At 37.7% G+C, this 18674-nt stretch overlaps 1 protein-coding gene across 8 annotated transcripts in view; it reads right to left on the reverse strand.

The window, feature by feature from the left end:
• The window catches only part of DICER1 (dicer 1, ribonuclease III), a 68033-nt gene that overhangs the window by 23893 nt on the left and 25466 nt on the right, over positions 1-18674 (reverse strand). For 5 of the 8 annotated variants that reach the window (XM_032621265.1, XM_032621264.1, XM_032621267.1 and 2 more), the window contains 10 exons: positions 16727-16915; positions 15922-16084; positions 14808-14938; positions 13755-13889; positions 13135-13295; positions 11108-11276; positions 9345-9817; positions 2894-3026; positions 1416-1658; positions 694-848 (listed from right to left, as the gene is read on the reverse strand). In XM_032621265.1, the coding sequence (XP_032477156.1) occupies positions 694-848; positions 1416-1658; positions 2894-3026; positions 9345-9817; positions 11108-11276; positions 13135-13295; positions 13755-13889; positions 14808-14938; positions 15922-16084; positions 16727-16870 (1907 nt within the window). In that variant the 5' untranslated portion in view covers positions 16871-16915. Of the gene's footprint in view, positions 1-693; positions 849-1415; positions 1659-2893; positions 3027-9344; positions 9818-11107; positions 11277-13134; positions 13296-13754; positions 13890-14807; positions 14939-15921; positions 16085-16726; positions 16916-18674 lie in introns of those variants that run through there. The other 3 variants (XM_032621262.1, XM_032621263.1, XM_032621269.1) reach the window with 2 other exon arrangements.

The following is an 18674-nucleotide window of genomic DNA, read 5'->3' on the forward strand; positions in this document are numbered from 1 at the left end:
ACAACCCACGATCCTGGACTGGACCCTTTCACTCCAAGAACATTCTCGTGAAACTTGAATGGGTCTCTCTGGGTAAAGGGTATATGTGAGTTCTCTGTAGTACTCTTGCAATATTTTAAAGTCTAAAATTGTTTCAAAATAAAAAGTTAAAAAGAAAATCTTATGTTTTCTGCTCCTTTATTTTGCCTCTGCACAAAATTTATCCTGATACATAATCTAGCTATGTATCTGCTTTTCTTAGTTCTTAGAAATGTTATCACCAACTCAGGACAAAGTAAAACAGAACATACTCCAAAAAAAACTTAATTTATCATAATCTTCCATTACTGCTAATGGAAAATTCAACATCCACCAACATTCATGACACAAAACAAGTTTAAAGATTTATAAAAGAAGAGTGAGTGTTGCAAAATTAATTTCAATCTAATTAAAATACGCATGCCTTCATTATGTCAGCCTTGTCAATGAGAACTAAACATTTATTACTATGCAACACTGGTTTTGCCTTCTGACGAAAAAGAACAATGAACCAAAAAAAAGCAACTTCTTTTCCTTCTCTCATCAAAGTATCACAGGCCATAAGCAGAAAGACTGGTGATTATTTGCAAAAGGTAAACAACACAATACTTATAGGTTTAGACTTAAATCTCGCAATTCTCACAGGCTTTCCGTGCAAATGATTTGATGCCATACCTATTGATGTGTCCGATGGCCGTGTTGATTGTGACTCGTGGACCACCATCATCGGGCCTCAACACATATGGTGGGAACACATCATCATCATCCACAACAGGCTCAATGTCAGTCTCACCGGTATCAACTGACTTGGAACACTTGTTTCTCAAGATCTGAACATTTTAAAAACAGAACTTATGAGAACAAATGCTTTTTCTGCCATTAGTTGTCTGCTTCTGTACCTACAGAAAAAGCTCTCTTGACATGAAACACCTCTCCTAAATACACTGCAATACTCCACAGGTGCCTGCTGCTGAAAATGTCTCCTAATTAATCCTTTCCAGCTCCAATCATGTGGAGAAGTTCCCCATACAGGTAACAAGGCTTAAAAGGTACTGTACCTACCAACCTACCTACACACACACACACACACACACACGTGATCCCCAGTCTTTCATGAGTATAGGGGCTATGTCATCACTCTCAAATCACTCTGCATCTCGAGCAATCAACTGTTACTACACTGTCCACATAAACAGTACACTTCCCAGGTCTTCTTCCCCAATAATCCATATGACCATTTTCACTGCTATTTTCCTGTAAAATACTGCTAGCTCTGTGTAATTACTCTCAACTTTCTAATAGTGTACACACTGCACAGCTCTGTTGAGACTATTCTCTGAAGATAAAACTATTTCTAAACACATAAAAACAACTGAAAGATAACACATGAATCTTACCTTTTCAATAGCTTTGTATGTTTTAAGGTCCTCTTCAAAACTTTTTATTTTGTCTGTATCTGCTAACATTACATAATTAGAGATCGGTGCCCTCGCTCTTCCCTTAGATTGAACATAGGATCGATACTCTGTGGGCAGATCAAAACGAACCACCAAGTTGCATTTCGGTATGTCAACACCCTCCTCCACAATACTTGTTGCAATAAGCAGGTTGGTTTCATGTGCTCGAAATTTCCTAAGTACCTGAAAAAAAATCCACCAAGGATAGCAATTCTAAGAAATTTTCCAAAGAAAACAATGTAGTAAAATTAAGGGACAACTGTCATTTCTGACAATACTCTGAGCACGCTTAATCCAGGCCAGGCTGAAGATGACGATAACACCTCACAAAACTCGAGACGCATGAACACATGACGTTTTCAACTGAATATGACTTGAAAAATCCAAGTGCCTTTCTGTTTTACAGAAGCACCCACGGACAAATCACAGCCTTCAAGATGAAGGCGCTGGCTTCTTTAATAACCAAAGTGACCAAACGAATCCCCTTCTGGAGTCCTGTTGCCATTCTGAGCCTCCGTAATGGGATCTTAGGGCTGTGAGTTTGTGCCAACATCCCTCCAAAGACGTCAAAACTCTTTCACTAAAATCCCTAAATCACTCGGAATTAAAAATTACAAGCAAAGCATCACTTATTTTCTGGCATCTTGGGACACATTTAAGGGATCAGAAATGATTTTTTTTTTAAAGTGAAAAGTTTTTTCATTCTAGATTTAAGGTAACATCATTTCCCAATCCAGAATAAGTTAAATACGAAAGTAAGTTGGGTTTTAGACTGATCTGTCAGACTCTGGCTGTTAGGCTCCCCAAACCTGGAATATTACCAAAGAGCTATCACAGAGAAATGACTTCAACGTGAATTATTCTGCTACTTTTAAGTTAAATAACAAATTTTAAATAAAAAGATTTTACTTGCAAGCTGGAACACTATATTAAGTTTTAGCATCTTTACAATGCTATTTCCTATATCAAAATCTTAAAAAAGCATGGAAAAAATTAGGCCAAAATCTTTAAAATGTATTGTTATTTTAAAGGATTCAACCAAGGCAGGACTTTAAGTAGAAAACAAAACACTTTCTAGGAAAACATTTCAGTTTGTTGCTTCAGAGTCGTATGGAGTCAACGGGAGTTAAGTTTACACAAGCTTCTTTTTCTATAAAATGCAGTTGTGTGCCATCAGCCCAATAATGGAAAACAAAATGGGTGATGGCAATTAAGACACAGAACTGATTTTCCAGATAGATTCTCAACGTATGAATCACTATAACAGCTTACCGCAAAGGAGACGGCTAGTTTCTGCATGAACGAGTACTCTATATTCCCAAAAAATGCAGAGGAACTATGAAGAAAGGAAGTTCCTACGGGCAAAGTTTGTGTATGTTCTGAAAATTGTTATTGTACAATTATTTGAACTTAGTTACCTCTTCCTGCTTTCTGAATTCCGCTTCCATCTGTTTGTTGCGAGGCTGATTCTTTCCAATGCCATGTCCAGTTATAAAATTGCTGCTGATGTAAGCCAGCTCTGGATCTTGTTTGCCAGCTTCCTTTATCAATCTAAGAAAATTATACACATTTGGAAGTTAAGCACTGCTGAGGGAAAAAAAATTTAAACTTCTGTTTCTAAGGTCTCCCTTAAAATGGAAATACATATCCTTTTGCCAACATACCTAACAAAATAGTCGGTTTTTTTTTTTTTTTTCAACTAGCTTAAAAAGAAATCACTGTCGCTCTTCTGAGTCGATCTGTGGACCAAATACTTATAACACCAAATACAGGGCTGATTTACACTGATGAATGAAATGGTCACAGTCCCTCAAACTTTCTAATTTGACAGTGATGACCTTCATAGAAATGTGGCCCAGGAGGGGACAGCGCTAGGCAAAGAGGAACATGGATTCCGCATGTATTTTGGCTTTAGTCCAAGTCTTAATGAAAAAACCGCACACTCTTTCTCAGCGCACTTCCCTAAGCACACACACAGCTTGCAGCGATGGTCATGCCCTTGCGTCCACGGCCAAACTTACGCAAAGTACCAAATACCCCAAAGGAATACTTCATTCTCCTCTGCACACAGTAAGAGAGTTCCAGCTGTGCATGAAAAGAAGTGCGTTATTTCTTTTAGATTTACCCCAGCACTCTGTACCACTGGAAGCACGGCTCTAGGCAAAGCGATGCCTCCTGACAGGGCGAGAGAGAGTCATGGACATATACACACTAACAAACGTAGTAAGGTAGATAGCTAGGGGGAAGCAGCCGCAAGGCACAGGGATATTAGCTCGGGGCTTTGGGACAGCCTGGAGGGGTGGGAGGGGGAGAGTGGGAGGGAGGGAGACGCAAGAGGGAAGACACATGGGAGCACGTGTATGTGTGTAGCTGATTCACTTTGTTATAAATCAGAAACTAACGCATCATTGTAAAGCAATTATACCCCAATAAAGATGTTTAAAAAAATAATAATAATAATACAAAGCAAAAAAGGAATAAAAGTCCATGAAGAACGTAGCCTTGCCCCTTTAATTGAACCATTCAGACCCTGCATGGGATGTTAACATATCCAATCTTATAGCTGTTCACTCTGAGATTTAAAATAAGAAAGAAATTAACTTGTCTTCCTACCTTTCCCTCCAAGCAATTTGCCATCATCAGTCTCAAAAACTGAGCTACTTGAAAAGTGGTGGTTAAACTACTTTCTAAAATCTAAAAAATTAATTTTAAAATTGAAAAAAAAAAAAAAGCGATGCCTCCATCCACTGCTAAGCATCTCCATTCCCAACACTCATGTCCCTGGGCAGGACGCTGACCACAGTTCTGCATAAAAGGCCACTGAGCTTCGGCACTGCAAGGCCTAGAGAGTTCGCACCTCATCCTGTCAGGAAAGAGCACATACTCCCGAGCTCATCTCCCTTTCTGCCTGCACCTCTGTATTAACCCAGAAAGCTGGTCCCCTCAGACGGGTCCTCCACTAAGAAACGGGAAAAGAGCTACAGGACGGGCTCACATTACATGGGTGCAGAAGGTTAACAGTTAGTGTTGCCATTACAGCTATTTTGGAAATATCCACATTCAAAAACTCAGCACACAGGATAAATGGTTCCACACCTGACCTAAGCGATTCCATATGGTTCTTCTGAAGTCATACAACATAGTATAAATTCCTAATAGAAAATTGCATTTTTAAGTCAAACCATTCTTTTTTTTTTTCCCCCCCCAATAAGTACATGAAACAGGCTAATATCAAAGCCCTGGAAAAAACCTTGAAGGGCCATCTAGAATATCTTCCTGCCTCCAAATCAGTAAAACACTTGTGTGTCTAGGTTAGTTTGAGAGTCTGCTCTATAGTTCAAGTACTTAAAAAGTTCAAAATCAGAAACTTCTTTAATATGTTCCAAGATTCGTTTAGTTATCATAAACTTATGATGTCAGTAACAGAAAACAGTGCTACATGCAAAGAGCATGCCCCAAAATCTAAAATATGAAATTAATTATCTTAGAAATAATATATACTTCCACATTTTAGTTTATGTAAATTAGCATCAATTTGAACATAACAGAGGTTTAAAAAAATGCATTTCACGTTACTCCTAATTAGGTATACAATGTATTTCAATTTGCCTAAAAAAATAAATCTGGTAGACTTCAACTAGCTGGGAAACAGAAGCACTACAAGTACCTTTATTTCTCCTTAACCAGACTCTCACCAGGACTGCCGGGAAGAGAAGAAACAATCTGCACGTTAATTAAAAAAAAAGTCTCTCATAAGCAACGGCTGAATTCTATATACCTGTGCTGACAACGTTTAAAGAGAAAAATTTCTCGATCAGATAAATTTAAGAAATCCCTGCAAAGTTATGGGCTTCCAGAGAAACAAAACAAGGTCTACTGTTGGCAGGGAGCTTGTTACTGAGTAACACACACTGCCTAGAGACTTCACAGTACCACAGAATTGCTGGGACAGTCTTATTTGTTTCTTTTAATTTTATACTGAGTTTATGTGAGTTGTTCCACAAGCAAGCTGTTTGATAAAGAATGCTGTTCTCTAGTGCACAGAGTTTCTCAAACAATCTATAGCAAAGAACTGGTTATTTTTTTCCTAATTTCAAACTCACCCGAAAGCAAAATTTTTGTAAAATTCCACGAAAATTAACTACTAAGAAAATATAACTTTAAAAGCATTAAAATTCAACGGCCAATTGTATAACATTCAGCAGACATAAAAAACTAAGAGTTTATGAATATAACTGTATGACATTCAGAGGACAAAACTTACTCTTAAAACTAAGAGTTTATGCTTACCCTCCATCTCTGTATCTCACTCAACGCAGCTGGCACAGACTCACAGGTCACAGTGCATGTGTGTGTGCATACAGCCTCCCCAAGTACAATGTCAGGTGGTAAGACTGCCATTTTTATATCCAGTGTCTCTTATTAACAACCCAGTAAGAGAGGGAGGTATTATTACTCTTTTATAGATGAAGATGCTGAGACTTTAAAAAGGTAAATAACTTGCACAAAACATACACCTATAAAGTGAGTAGAAATAAAAGGAACCAGGGCTCCTTGGAGAGATGGCTGATCCTATGCAAGAAAAATACAAGATGAGCCTGGAACATCTTGTAGTGCCAGAAAGTAAGGAAGCGTTCAAAAAACAAAAGGATGAGGGCATGTCAAAGGGACACAGGAGCTAACCTCAAACAGCCCCCAACGGCCCAGGGTGGAACAACTTATACAGAACAAAACAAAACAAGACAAAAAACTAGTATCAGATTATAACCGAAGTATAAAATAAACAAACACGAGTTCATAATGATAAAAGAACATGATTCAACAAATATAAACAGATAAATAGGATAAAAGAGACACACTTGCCTTACAGAAGAATTTCTGTAACATACATATATAAGCCCCTCTCCAGGAATGAAACTGAATCCCTCCCTCCCCAGAATAAACTAGATTTGGTGACTTGCTTCCAAAGAATTAAGTAAGAAAAGAGAAAAACAATGACTTTACAGTGGAGAAAACTGGCAAACGCAATCATAATCACATGATGAAGTTTAACATCACCAGTGATGTTCTGTGTTAATACCATGAATCCCTCTGAGACGAAGTGACCAGAAGGGCACTTCACGTCTGTAGTATTCTTCCAAATCCTAAAACCCAGTCTAATCCTGAGAAAAACATCAGACAAATTCAAACTGAGAGGCCTTCTACAAACTATCTGATCAGTACTCCTCAAGAGTATCAAAGTCATCAAAAACAAGGAAAGAAGACGCTGTAACAGACCAAAGGAAATTAGGGAAATATAACAACTAAATGAACTCTGGTACACCTTGGATTAAAAAGAGGACATTAATAGGGACTTCCCTGGTGGTCCAGTGGGTAAGACTCTGCGCTCCCAATGCAGGGGCCTGGGATCAATCCCTGGTCAGGGAACTAGATCCCACATGCGTGCCGCAACTAAAGATCCTGCATGCCGCAACAAAGATCCCATGTGCCGCAGCTAGACCCAGTGCAGCCAAAATAAATAAATAAATAAATATATATATATACTTTTTTTTTTTAAAAAGAGGACATTAATGGAAAAACTGGTGAAAGTCACACAATGCTAGTAAATTACGCACTGAAAAGAGCTCTAGACTTGGAGAGTAGAAACCACTTTCTGCCACTTGATACTTGCATTACTTCAGGAGGTCACAAACTGAGTGTTATTTTCCTCATCTATGATATAGCAAAAACATCTACCTTCTTCCCTCATGGACTGTTCTGAAATTTTAAAAAATATATAAAGGTAAATTATAAATAAATGATAAAGCCCTAAACACAAAAGGCAAAAGAAAAACTATAAACAGAAGACTGTACACATACTACATTATATATAGAAGTAGCTGTGATTTATTTTTTTAATTAGGAGAATAGAAAACTGCCTGTGTATTACAATAGCTTGTACTCCCATTAAACTGTTCACTGAAGAAGGGTTTTTCCTCCCATTAAACTGATGGAAGGAAAGAACCTGGATTGCAGGAAGTTTTTCTAAGCTTATTAAAAAGCTCACCGGGACAAGACCTCTATTGTATATTTAATTAGCTGCCCATAAAGCCAAGCCTCAAACCGCTCCTGATTCATCATCCAACACTGAATTCCGGCCACATTTTATGAAAGTTGATCACAACTAATCTGATCCTCAAAGTCAACAGGAAGTAACATTGACTACTGAATATTGACCTTTTCAGGCTAATATTCCTGCAGTGAAAGTGAGTACATCTCTACACTTAAAAACGCATGCAGAAAAGCGGGGAAAGGAAGAAAATGAACCCCGACTTCTCTCCAAGCCCCAGAAAATGTATTTAATTCTTAAACCATCCTGTATAGGGGCAGGGAGTACGTCTATAACTCGGCTTACAACCGTGCCAACGCTAAACTTTTCTGACCCCAAAAATGCCTTTCCCCCATTCTAAGAAACAACCCGAACAGACACGCACTCCCTGGACTGTCTCCTGGCAGCCTTCCCACTGGAAAGCACCGGTTTTTAGTGTTCTGTCATACCCAAGGGCATTACGGTTACACAAAGAACTGAAAACTAGGAGGCAGGATATCAGGATTCTAGAGTTGTCTCTGCCGCTGACTGGATTTAACTCAGAGCGAATCACTTTTCCTCCTGAGGCCCTTCTCTTTTTTATAAAAGTAAGTGGGTTGGATTAGACAGTCAGTGAAGTCCCTTTCCAACCTTAGACTTCTGATTCCAATGTAATTCACTACCTGAAGTTACTTTACCTCATATTCATCACAAGGATCAGGCCCAATGACTATGAAAATTACCAGACCGAAAACCGCCAGATGACTTCCCCAGAGTCCAATTTCTCGTTATTCAAGTAAGTTCTCGAGGCCCCCAAACAGTCAGAGCAGTTTGGAAAAAAAAAAAAAAATCCCAAATTACCTCAGGAAACAAAGCTTAATTTCTCCTCAGAGATCAATACTTGCAGAAAAGGCTCTTAGGGATCAACTCTGGCCAATTAATGGATCTTGTAGAAAAGTAGATTGAAGTGCAAAATAAGGACCCTTTCTGGCCCTTGTAAATAGTAGAGCATCCATCCACAAGTCAAAAGAACCATACAGTAAGTGACCATTTGACACAAATCTGAAGTGTAGCTCCTCAGCTAGCTGGGTCTATATTCAGGAAAAATACACTTCTATTGAAGAAGGGGGTAGGGTGGGAATTCACAACCTAATTGGCATTCGCTGTCACCTTTGCCAATATCCTCTGAATTCCTCCCTAACATTTTTATTTTCCTCTGATTCAGAAAATTTTAATATGTAGTCTATGAACCAATCCAAATTTCAAATCCAGTTGTTGAAAACTTTTCCCTGCAAACGTGCCAACTTGAATCGACATCTGGTAAGGAGAAAAGCTAACAGAAACATTAGCCGCAGTAATACCCTGATAAAATTTATCTTTAACATTTACCTGAAGGAGAAAGCTTGGTGTGAAATGCTCAACACATGCCCAACACATCATAGTCACAGGTTAGTAAATATCTAACTGAAGCTAACAATTAATATAAAACAAGGAATGCTTTACCGTAATGTAACAATTTTTCTACACTTGCACTCTATTTTCATGGATTAGAAAAGATTAGCACCCTTTAGGGGAAAAAACCTCAGTCATATCAAATCTAGCCTTCGGGGAAAGCTACTGTATATATAAACATCCTGTCAATCCCAGTATAGCGTAACAAATGAGCTATGAGGATGGTGCCAAGTACAGGACACATACATAAAAGCCTTCTGGTAGCTCTTAAAGCTATTACAACATATCACTTCACAAAACAAAAAGCTGCCTGTTCTACTATGGAAAAAACGTCAATCTTAGAGATTTACCTGTTTAAGACAACTGCTGTATATCTTCTTTCCACAAAAATAATTCCACACAAAATATTGGTAAATGGAGAAGGAAAGTTTGTCTCTGGCTTTTCTTTTTCTTCAATTTCTTCATCCTCCTCATCATCCTCAGAATCACTCCAAGACACGTAATTATCCTGATTCCTATTATTATACCACTCAACGCTTTCAAACTGCTGTCGCTCATACGGTTTATATTTGCGTAAGATTTCAAGCAGTTTTATTACTTTCGGAGTTACAAATTTCAGGTCAAGTGAGGCAGGTGAGAAGTGCTCTTCACATAGTGCATGGATTTTCCTTAGGAAAGTGTCTGTAAACAATAGAAATTTCCTGTGCAGCTCCTCTTGTTCGTGTTTGATATATTTCTGTAGTTCTCTTACCATCATTCCAGCTACTTTATCTGCACACCAGGGTCCCAGAACTACCAATACCGCACGACAGTCTGAGAGTATCTACAAAACAATGTAAAGGCCCAAATGCTAAACAATAATCATGTAGTTATTTTCACATGGAGTTTAACTGGGATTTAAGTTGTCTTTAGTCTGCCCCTTCAAAATAAATTTACCCCTCTAATATAAACACTGAGGTTAATTCCCCAAGGTTAGGGGGAAAGGCCAATGGTCTTTTCAAGCTCTACTTTTTCATAGACACGCCCAGAACCATCCTTTTGTTTTCCCCAGCAAAAATAATCAAACAAGAGAAATTAAAAGATGCAACTGTATACAGTTAATAAAGCAATTTTAGAACTGTGATTAGTTCGAAGTACAACTGAGTCATTTACGTCTAGGTAAATATGCAAAGAACTATGTAGCAGAATGTACATATATATGTACATGCAAATGCAACAGAGTATGTAATTTTATTTTAGGTATCAAAGAAAAGCAAAACAATTTTCCTTTAACTTTATCTATGCCCAGAGTGCCACATCTTACAAGCCGAGCTCAGAGCAGAATGTAAATCCATATTAAAGCTAAAAACTGAGGGACTGCCAGTTCTGCAGGCAAGTAAAAGACACACGGGGTTGACCATGGACTTAATGAGAAGACAAGCGTTGAGCAGAGCCTGGGCACTGCCGCTCCGGAAGAAACCCAGCAGGAGAGAACTAAGACTCAGGTTCAGTACGGCGCTACCGTTCACAGCTGGCTGCAAAGTCCTGGGACAATGGTTCTCAAGTTTTAATGGCATCGGGATAACCGAAGGGCCTGTCAAATCTCAGACTGCTGGACCCCACCCACAGAGCTTCAAATTCAGCAGGTCAAGGGTGGGGCCTGTCATCTGCATGTCTAAAAAGTTCCAGAGGGAAGCTGCTCATCTAGGGCCCACACTTTGAAGGCCACTGTCCTAAGGAATTGCTTCTCAAAGCTGCACTGTTCAGGGATGACGAGCTCATATCCAGTCACATACAAAGAAAGAGCCGAAGAATTCATTCAGCCCGGGGGTTTGATCAGGAACTAATTCATCTGACCAAGAAAAAAAAAAACTGGACTCACTTCTTATACTTAAATAACCATGACATCTCCTTAAACCAGGGAGGTCTATATTTAATAATATAACTGTCTGTCGGGTAATAGTAAACTCAACCCGATGCAATACATTCAATGAAAAATGTCCAGAGATAAGAAGGCAAGGCCTTAAACTAAAATGTATATAAAACAGCCTCATTAGAAGAATATTCATTTCAACATTAAAAATAAATAGAAGCCTTTTATTATACTCCCCATACTTACTTTGTATATGCTTACCTGTTTAGAAATTAAAGTAGAATCTCTTTCTTTTGAATGTACAGATATGTTACAGTCATTGATAAAATTAAGTGCTTCTTCTAATTCCATCAGCAGTCTTTCATAAAGCCCACTTCTGTCAGTAAATGGTCCACAGTCTACCACAATCTCACATGGCTGAGAAGTATATCTTTAATATCAGAAACAAAAGTCGTCAATACACAATACACAAATTCACTACAGCATTACGATCCGTTATCTATCTAAACCAAAACAGAAACTTCCTATTTTCATTTGGAATAACAAGCAGGCTCACAGCAAGCATTCCTGAAGTGGTGCTCCTTCTATCCGTACTGTGTTTGCCTGTTAGGTCTCAATGTGAATTTTGTTACGGCATTATTATCCCAGGTTTTTCATTTGGTTTTTTAGGTTTAGCCTTTCATCTTTTGCCCCCTTAGGCATCATCCAGAATGAGAAACAATGTTAGTCAAAATACTCAAGAAACTCAATAATGATGATTTCTCAGAAGCAGAAACAGGGAAGGGGGAGGGGAGAAGATCATAGAGAGGAAGTGTTACCATTAAATGTGTCCATTTCCACACTATTTGAAAACGTTTAGCATTTGCAAATGTCAATTTTATTTTTAATGTGTTTTTAACATATCTTCATAAGGAAACTGCCCCCAAATTTCAGTCAATTACATTATCATTCACGTAATTGGATCTTTCATGACTTTCATAATACGACAACCAGAACAACACGCAAAATCCTAAAAGCACATATAATAATTAATTAAGGAAAAGAAACACAATAAAGACATATTTAAATACCACAGTTTTCATTATTCCCAGAGAGAATGTTTAAGAGTCACATTTTGAGAATTAGGTGATGCCAGACTCAACAGACTACTCACCAGTTTTACCCAAACACTCTAATACCACTGCTTCTCCTAAAGACTTCAAGTAGGACAGGCCTACCAATCTAATTCAGGTCAGATAAAAGCAAAAGTACAGCCTTTCACTTCTACATCACAGACTGTCTTAGCTCAGGAAAATCAGAAAACAGCATGTCCTTAAGGCCATGAGATTTGTATTTCACCTTACATTTGGATTCGTAAGTTTTATGAATCTACAAGTTACCTTTTCACCTCACTCCACAAAGAGAACTCTTTCCAAAATCCTACTAAATGACAGGTACACCACAAGGTGTTTTCCATGTCATCAAAGAATCCCTTGAAACCACTAATGCCATTTTACAGGCTCAGGAACAATAAATGACTCACTCGAAGTCACATGGCTTACAATTAGTGGAGCCAGTACTCAAAACCCATGTGTGACTTAACTTCATAACCTGAGAAATAAGTCACCTCTATTATAACTATTCTAAGAATCACCGCTTGGTAACCTTTAACCTTGTTAAAGGCTATATCTAATATGGGTATTTTAATATGAATTGGATTAGTTACATTTACTTAAAAACCTCATTTATATAGGCTCACTTCCACCAACTTAGATCAAAAAGGCTGTTTGTGTCTGCACGTTTTAATGAAACTCGAAATAGCAACCCCTTCGAAGAGACAAACCTCAAAGTCACAAACATCTTCTCAGAAATTCACACCCACTTTCAAAACTAGAGGGTGTTTCCTATTATTTTAAAGCACGTTGTAAAATATTGAATCCTGTAAATAAATAAATGCTCTTGCAAAGCATCATGTGGGACACGTGGGTCAAAACAACAAAGTGTCCACACTTGCAGAAAAGGACGCTGATTTCCAGAGTTCCCCAGTCCTCGTCAACACCAGCAAATAGGATGGGCCCGCGCTTATGCAGCATTTCCTCTTAAGGCAGAAACACCTCCGTTACTCTCTGTGGAAATAACGTCAGATTCTTGCATTCGAAGATGACTGTCTTGATACGGAATTCTTAGTCTTGCTCTTTCCTTTTAATAGCCATTTGTTCCCTTAGAGACTATCTGCAAGGCACTGAGACTGAAGGCCTAAAACTGTCATAGCAGGTCTCATTAAAGCCCAGTCAATACGAAGTGCATACCTGTCTAAGACCACCAAGTCAGTTGCAGTTTCAGCATTACTCTTAAGAATTTTCTCCAGTTTCTGAATCTTTTCTTCCAATTCCTCTGGATCACATTTCCCATTTAAAATGGAAGCAGTTAGTCCCAAAATACGAGGACATGATGGACAATTTTCACAGAGCTAACAAAACAAAAGATACTGACAGTAAGGGATTCATTTTGCAAGGCCCTAACCAAAGAGACAGCATCCTAATAAAACATGTCAAGAAGACCTAACAAATACTAAAATTATCACTTATAGAATTACTGTAGCTTGTTTAAAAGATCAGTTTATCAAAAAGGAACATTTAAATATGCTATGATGGATTATGAATTCACTTATGATAGATCATATAATTTATTGATTTATATTATGTTTAAATTTTTATTATAGATTTAGAACTTGTTATAAATTTATTACAGTTTAATATTATAGGTTATAGATTTAAATGAACATTAATTTAATATTCATTCATTCATTCCTACACTGGAACCAAGTTCCCCAAACTGGTAACTAATACTGCTTTTGATCTATAAAAACATTGCTTATACTCAGTAATTTGACCTGCGTTATTAAGACTGATAAAATCTAAAAACTTACCTTCATAATTTCTCGGTAGGGGTGGTCTAGGATTGCAAGATGACACTCATCGAACACCAAAAGGTTAATGTCTGATAGTGATAAGTAACCATTTTTCAGAACATTCAAGGCGACATAGCAAGTCATAACGAGAACCTAAAATAAAACTGCTATCAGTATACAACACATGCCATTCACCTGCCTGGACACACTTCTATGAAATCAGATTATGGAACCACTGTATTTCAGGTGAAGATTAAGACACTCATCCGTAAAAATTAAAACCCAAATCCTCAACGTATGGAAGCTCGTACTTGAGAACCAAGGTGTAAAATTAGGAAAACGCGGAAAGAGACAAGAAAGAAAATTTTGATAATGGAGACCATGTTTTTATGATAAATCTACTAAATCTACTTCAGGTTTTTAGGTTCCTAGAGCCATAATTTTGACTGATAAGACCTATCAGTTTTATCACAGTTTTTCCCCATCAAACTGACAAGGTTTTCTGGAAGCAGACAGGGGCTTATCATTCTGTGGATTTTAAGTGCTTTACCAGTGAGGGCTTTACCCCAATATGTAAGACATACTAGCAAACTGGGGACTGCTCAGCTTAGTTAGGAAGCATCCCTTAACCACTTCAGATCCAACACACGAAAGGCCCTCAACACAAGCTGGCTACATGGAAACGTCTACGAGGAAGTCTTCCATCAAAGACGCTAAGACCTCAACCAAGAAATGTCTCCAGTTTCAAGACATTTAACTCAAGAATAAACTTTGTGAAAGCAAGTTATCTGCAAGATGGAAATAGGTCATAGGAATTTGTGTTTTTCAAGCAAGTAAATCATACTGTAAAAGCTGTTTCTTTTCTATCGCATAAGAGCAATACATGTCAGTAATTTACCTGGCTTTAGGATGAGATTATAGTAAGAAAACGCATGAGGGCTAGCTTCTAGGCTGACAAAGTACAGAAAAGTAGAGTTTTCAAACCTAATTCAGACAACCAAGGCTACAGATCATCTCATAAACCAAGGACTTGTACAGATTTATTAAGTGAAAATTCTCTACAAGTCTTACCTGGTGCTTAGTAAACTCTTGGTTCCATTTCTCTTTTGTCCAAGACGCACTTACTTCCAGGTCTGAGTATTCCCCAACCTTGAGATCTGAGTGAGTTCTGACAGCTGACACTTGTTGAGCAACCTGGTTTGCTGATTACAAATATAATATGCCGTGTAAATATGAGAACTCCTCCTTAAACGGCTCTCTGGACTACTAACAGTTAAACAGTTCAGGAAATCCTTATTATTATACATTACACCTAACCACCAATTTAGATAGCCAATTTAAAATCATATTTTCACAGTAATCTCCAAAACACACTTATTAGACTCACCACCCCACCCTCTGTCATTCACTTCAGAGAGCCTTATACCACCTTCCTTCTTTAAAGGTGACTTTCCCCAATCTAAGAATATAATTTCTAGGTTGGAATGGCAACTACTCCAGATCCACCCTTCCTGTTTTCTTCAATAAAATCTGACTGTATCACCAAGAAATAAGACAGACTAATATGTATTTAAAGCACATGAGAACATCACATGCTGAGACAATCTAAAAAAAAAAAAAAAAAAAGAGGAGTGACATGGTTATATTAGTACCCGAGCAGTTTATGTTCACATTTTATACCCTTTAGTTTAATATCTAATCCCAAACACATAAAAACCAGTACTTTAAACTCTTACTGAATATCTAACTTTTAAGTTAAGCATCTAACTTTCTTTCTACAACTGGTATAGCAAGATCATAAATCAAAGTTACCTATTTCATAATCAAGCACCTTTTGATACACTATGTGAAGCTAAAACATCAACAACAAAAACAACTACTTAGATCAGATTATATTCCGAAAGTAATCCTTCAAAAAAAATGCAGAATTGGAATTAAACGCAATTACGTTTTAGGAAAAAAGCTGAAGTTTAACACCTATGAAGTAAGATGACTAACATTTAAGAGAAATACTATAAAGTTAAGAAATAAGACAGAATGATATTTCCGCTTCAACAAACACATTATTCATCAACCTCTCTATACTTTCAAGAGTTTAACTTAATACCCACAGGAAAAATCTCCTTAACCATAAAATCTCATCCAGTTTTCCTCCACACAATTTGATAAAATAATTTTTTATTACCAGAGTTGACCAAGAACACCGTCCTTTTGCCATTTCTGTTGAAGTCTCCCCTGATCTGATAGGACAGCTCTTTAGTGAGTAGTACTGCAATAAACGTCTTCCCTGAGCCAGTGTTTAAACAGACTATGGTATTATGATCCAGAGCTGCTTCAAGCAGTTCAACCTAGAAATACAGTGGGGGAAAAAAAGATTATACACTTCTTATCTAAGTACAGAATTTAGAAAATTGGATTTGTTTTAATTCAGAAAATTTCACTGTTTTCTAAAATCTTCCTCCAACAAATCTGCCCCTTCAAAAAGCATACATTCTACATCTTTATATAAGAATAATAATCAGAGACATTAAAATACCGGTTGCACATAGCTGTGCTGTGTAAATGTGTTGAAATGGCATTTACAATTTCTTTAAGAATTATTTTCACAGGGACAGAAAACTTCTCTAGAATAATATGAACTGAAATGACTATAACCATGGTTCTTCTGCCAGTCCAAGGTTGCTCAAACCAATCTCAATTCCTACCCAGATCATGAGGACAGACACACCCAAACAGATACTAAGGAACAGTGAAGTTTTCACAGGGGGAAAAAAAAAAAGAAAAAGAAATTTCACCAATAAAACTATCAAATCAATTACCCAGCAGATGTTAGAAAAGGACTATTAAGAAAAAAAGTATCTGGAATGAGAAAATTAATCAGAAGAGGGAAGCTTGAAAAGGTAAAGGAGTTTTATATAAGTTGTGTCAACTGTATGCTAATTTATTCCATTTTAGTGAAAATGCTCCAGTATTAGTGTTCTCATTAGTACCTGATATTTTCTTGGCGTATAAATGTTATCATGAATTGCTTCTTGTTGCCATGGCAGTCCAAAGAAAGGACCCATTGGTGAGGAAGCAGGGGTCATGAGCTGCAGGCCTGCCATGCTGAGGGGTTGCAAAGCAGGGCTTTTCATTCATCCAGTGTTTCTTTCATTGCATTTTTGTTCTAGCACAGCTTACTACAAAAGGGAAAAAGAATACCATTACACAACCATGCAGGGTTAAAAACAAAAGAAAGCACGGAAACAAGAGGAACATCAGAATATCATTCCTATGGGCCTTTTCAAACTCTTCATAATTGTTTTAGCTTTTTCATGATCTAAGAGGATCGTTTTAAAAGTCAAGCATTCTGTACTCGCCAACCCAGCAATTCTACACCTAGAAACCTGTCTAAAAGAATCAGGCGGCTGCACAAAGAGGTAAACACGTGAGTATTTATTGCTGCATTATTACTTAAGAACAAGAAATAACCTTAAAATGAATTAATCAAAAGTTAGCTAAGTAAATTATGGTCTAGTCTTAAAATAGAACACTATAAATCCATAAGATAAGACAGATCTGTATTTACTGACACAGAACTGTGCCCATAATATACCTTTAAGAGAAAATATGTACAGTATCGATGCCCTTTAAAATACGTGTATATATACAAAACGTGCAAATACATACGTAAATACATTTCAAACATTCTTTGTAAATTCTATGATGCTGCTATTGATAAAATAATGAGAAAACTGTATGGAAGGCACTGCGCACTGTGCCTGCACACGGGAAGCATTCAAATGCCTGCCAACATTTGGTCATTTTATCAAAGGACCATAAACACAGAAGGTCATTCTTCTCAACTGACAACCTATCACAACTGCACAGCTGCTCAACTATTTACATATGTATCTTTAAAATTATCATATCCTAGATAAATTAAAACAAGGCGACACCATTCTGTGAAATAAAAGTTATTTCATGGTATCTAAGCACTCTTCTATATTGCATATATTCTTCCCCAAAGATAAAAATGATTATGTAAAATGAGAAAATAATAATTCAGTCTTTTTAAAATTCCTAACCTGCAGATAGAGGGTTAGGGTTTCAAATCTCTACGTGAAAGTCCATCAGCAGCAGAATTCACCTGCCTCGTAGAAGGGAATTTTCTCCCTTGTACTGCTTTGTAGTGTTCATTGTTATTACTCTATGACACTGGAAAGAAAGAATCCCCACTCTTTGTTCCTTGACAACAAAAACTCTGAATCTCTTGACATGTTAAATTTATAACCACTGTACAACACAGTGACTTAAATTGTTGCAGCTAGTCCAACAAGAAGTCTCCAGAGTAGAGTCTCTCTTATGCATAGGCATAATACCAAATTCTGATTTCAGAGCTCAATTCAGTTGACAAGAATTCAACATCCAGCTAATACAAGTAGGATCTCAAGTAAATGGTAAAGGGGCAAATGGCTGCAGGGCCAAGGACCTCAGCAAGGCAGGCGTGTCCGTGGACCAGACAGCACAACCATTCTCATTATCCCTCTCAGAGGAAGATGGCAAGCACAGCATTCCAGAGTACATTATGAAAAACTATCAAGTCATTATTTTGCCTGGGTCAAGCAGAACTATGTCTTTCATGAGAAATAACGTGCTCACTCTCTACTGAATCAAAGTCCCAACAGCCTTTCTTTTTACCCCTTTTACACTCAGCATTCACTTCTCCCAATTCTACAGGCCCACAGGATAAACACCCTCAGGTTGACCATTCAAGCTTCTTGACACCGCTGCAGAGAACCTGAGGCGGAAGGCTATTTTACCTAACTTCCTAAGATCCAGCAGGTTACGCTGAAGGCCCAAGGGATTTGCAGGCACTTCCCACCTGCCTACCATTCTTGGGATATCTCTACGGTCCTCCTTATCCAGGGGTTCCACACCCGCAGGTCGAATCTATCC

The sequence above is a fragment of the Phocoena sinus genome, chromosome 2, assembly GCF_008692025.1.
Source record: "Phocoena sinus isolate mPhoSin1 chromosome 2, mPhoSin1.pri, whole genome shotgun sequence".
Classification (NCBI taxonomy): domain Eukaryota; kingdom Metazoa; phylum Chordata; class Mammalia; order Artiodactyla; family Phocoenidae; genus Phocoena; species Phocoena sinus.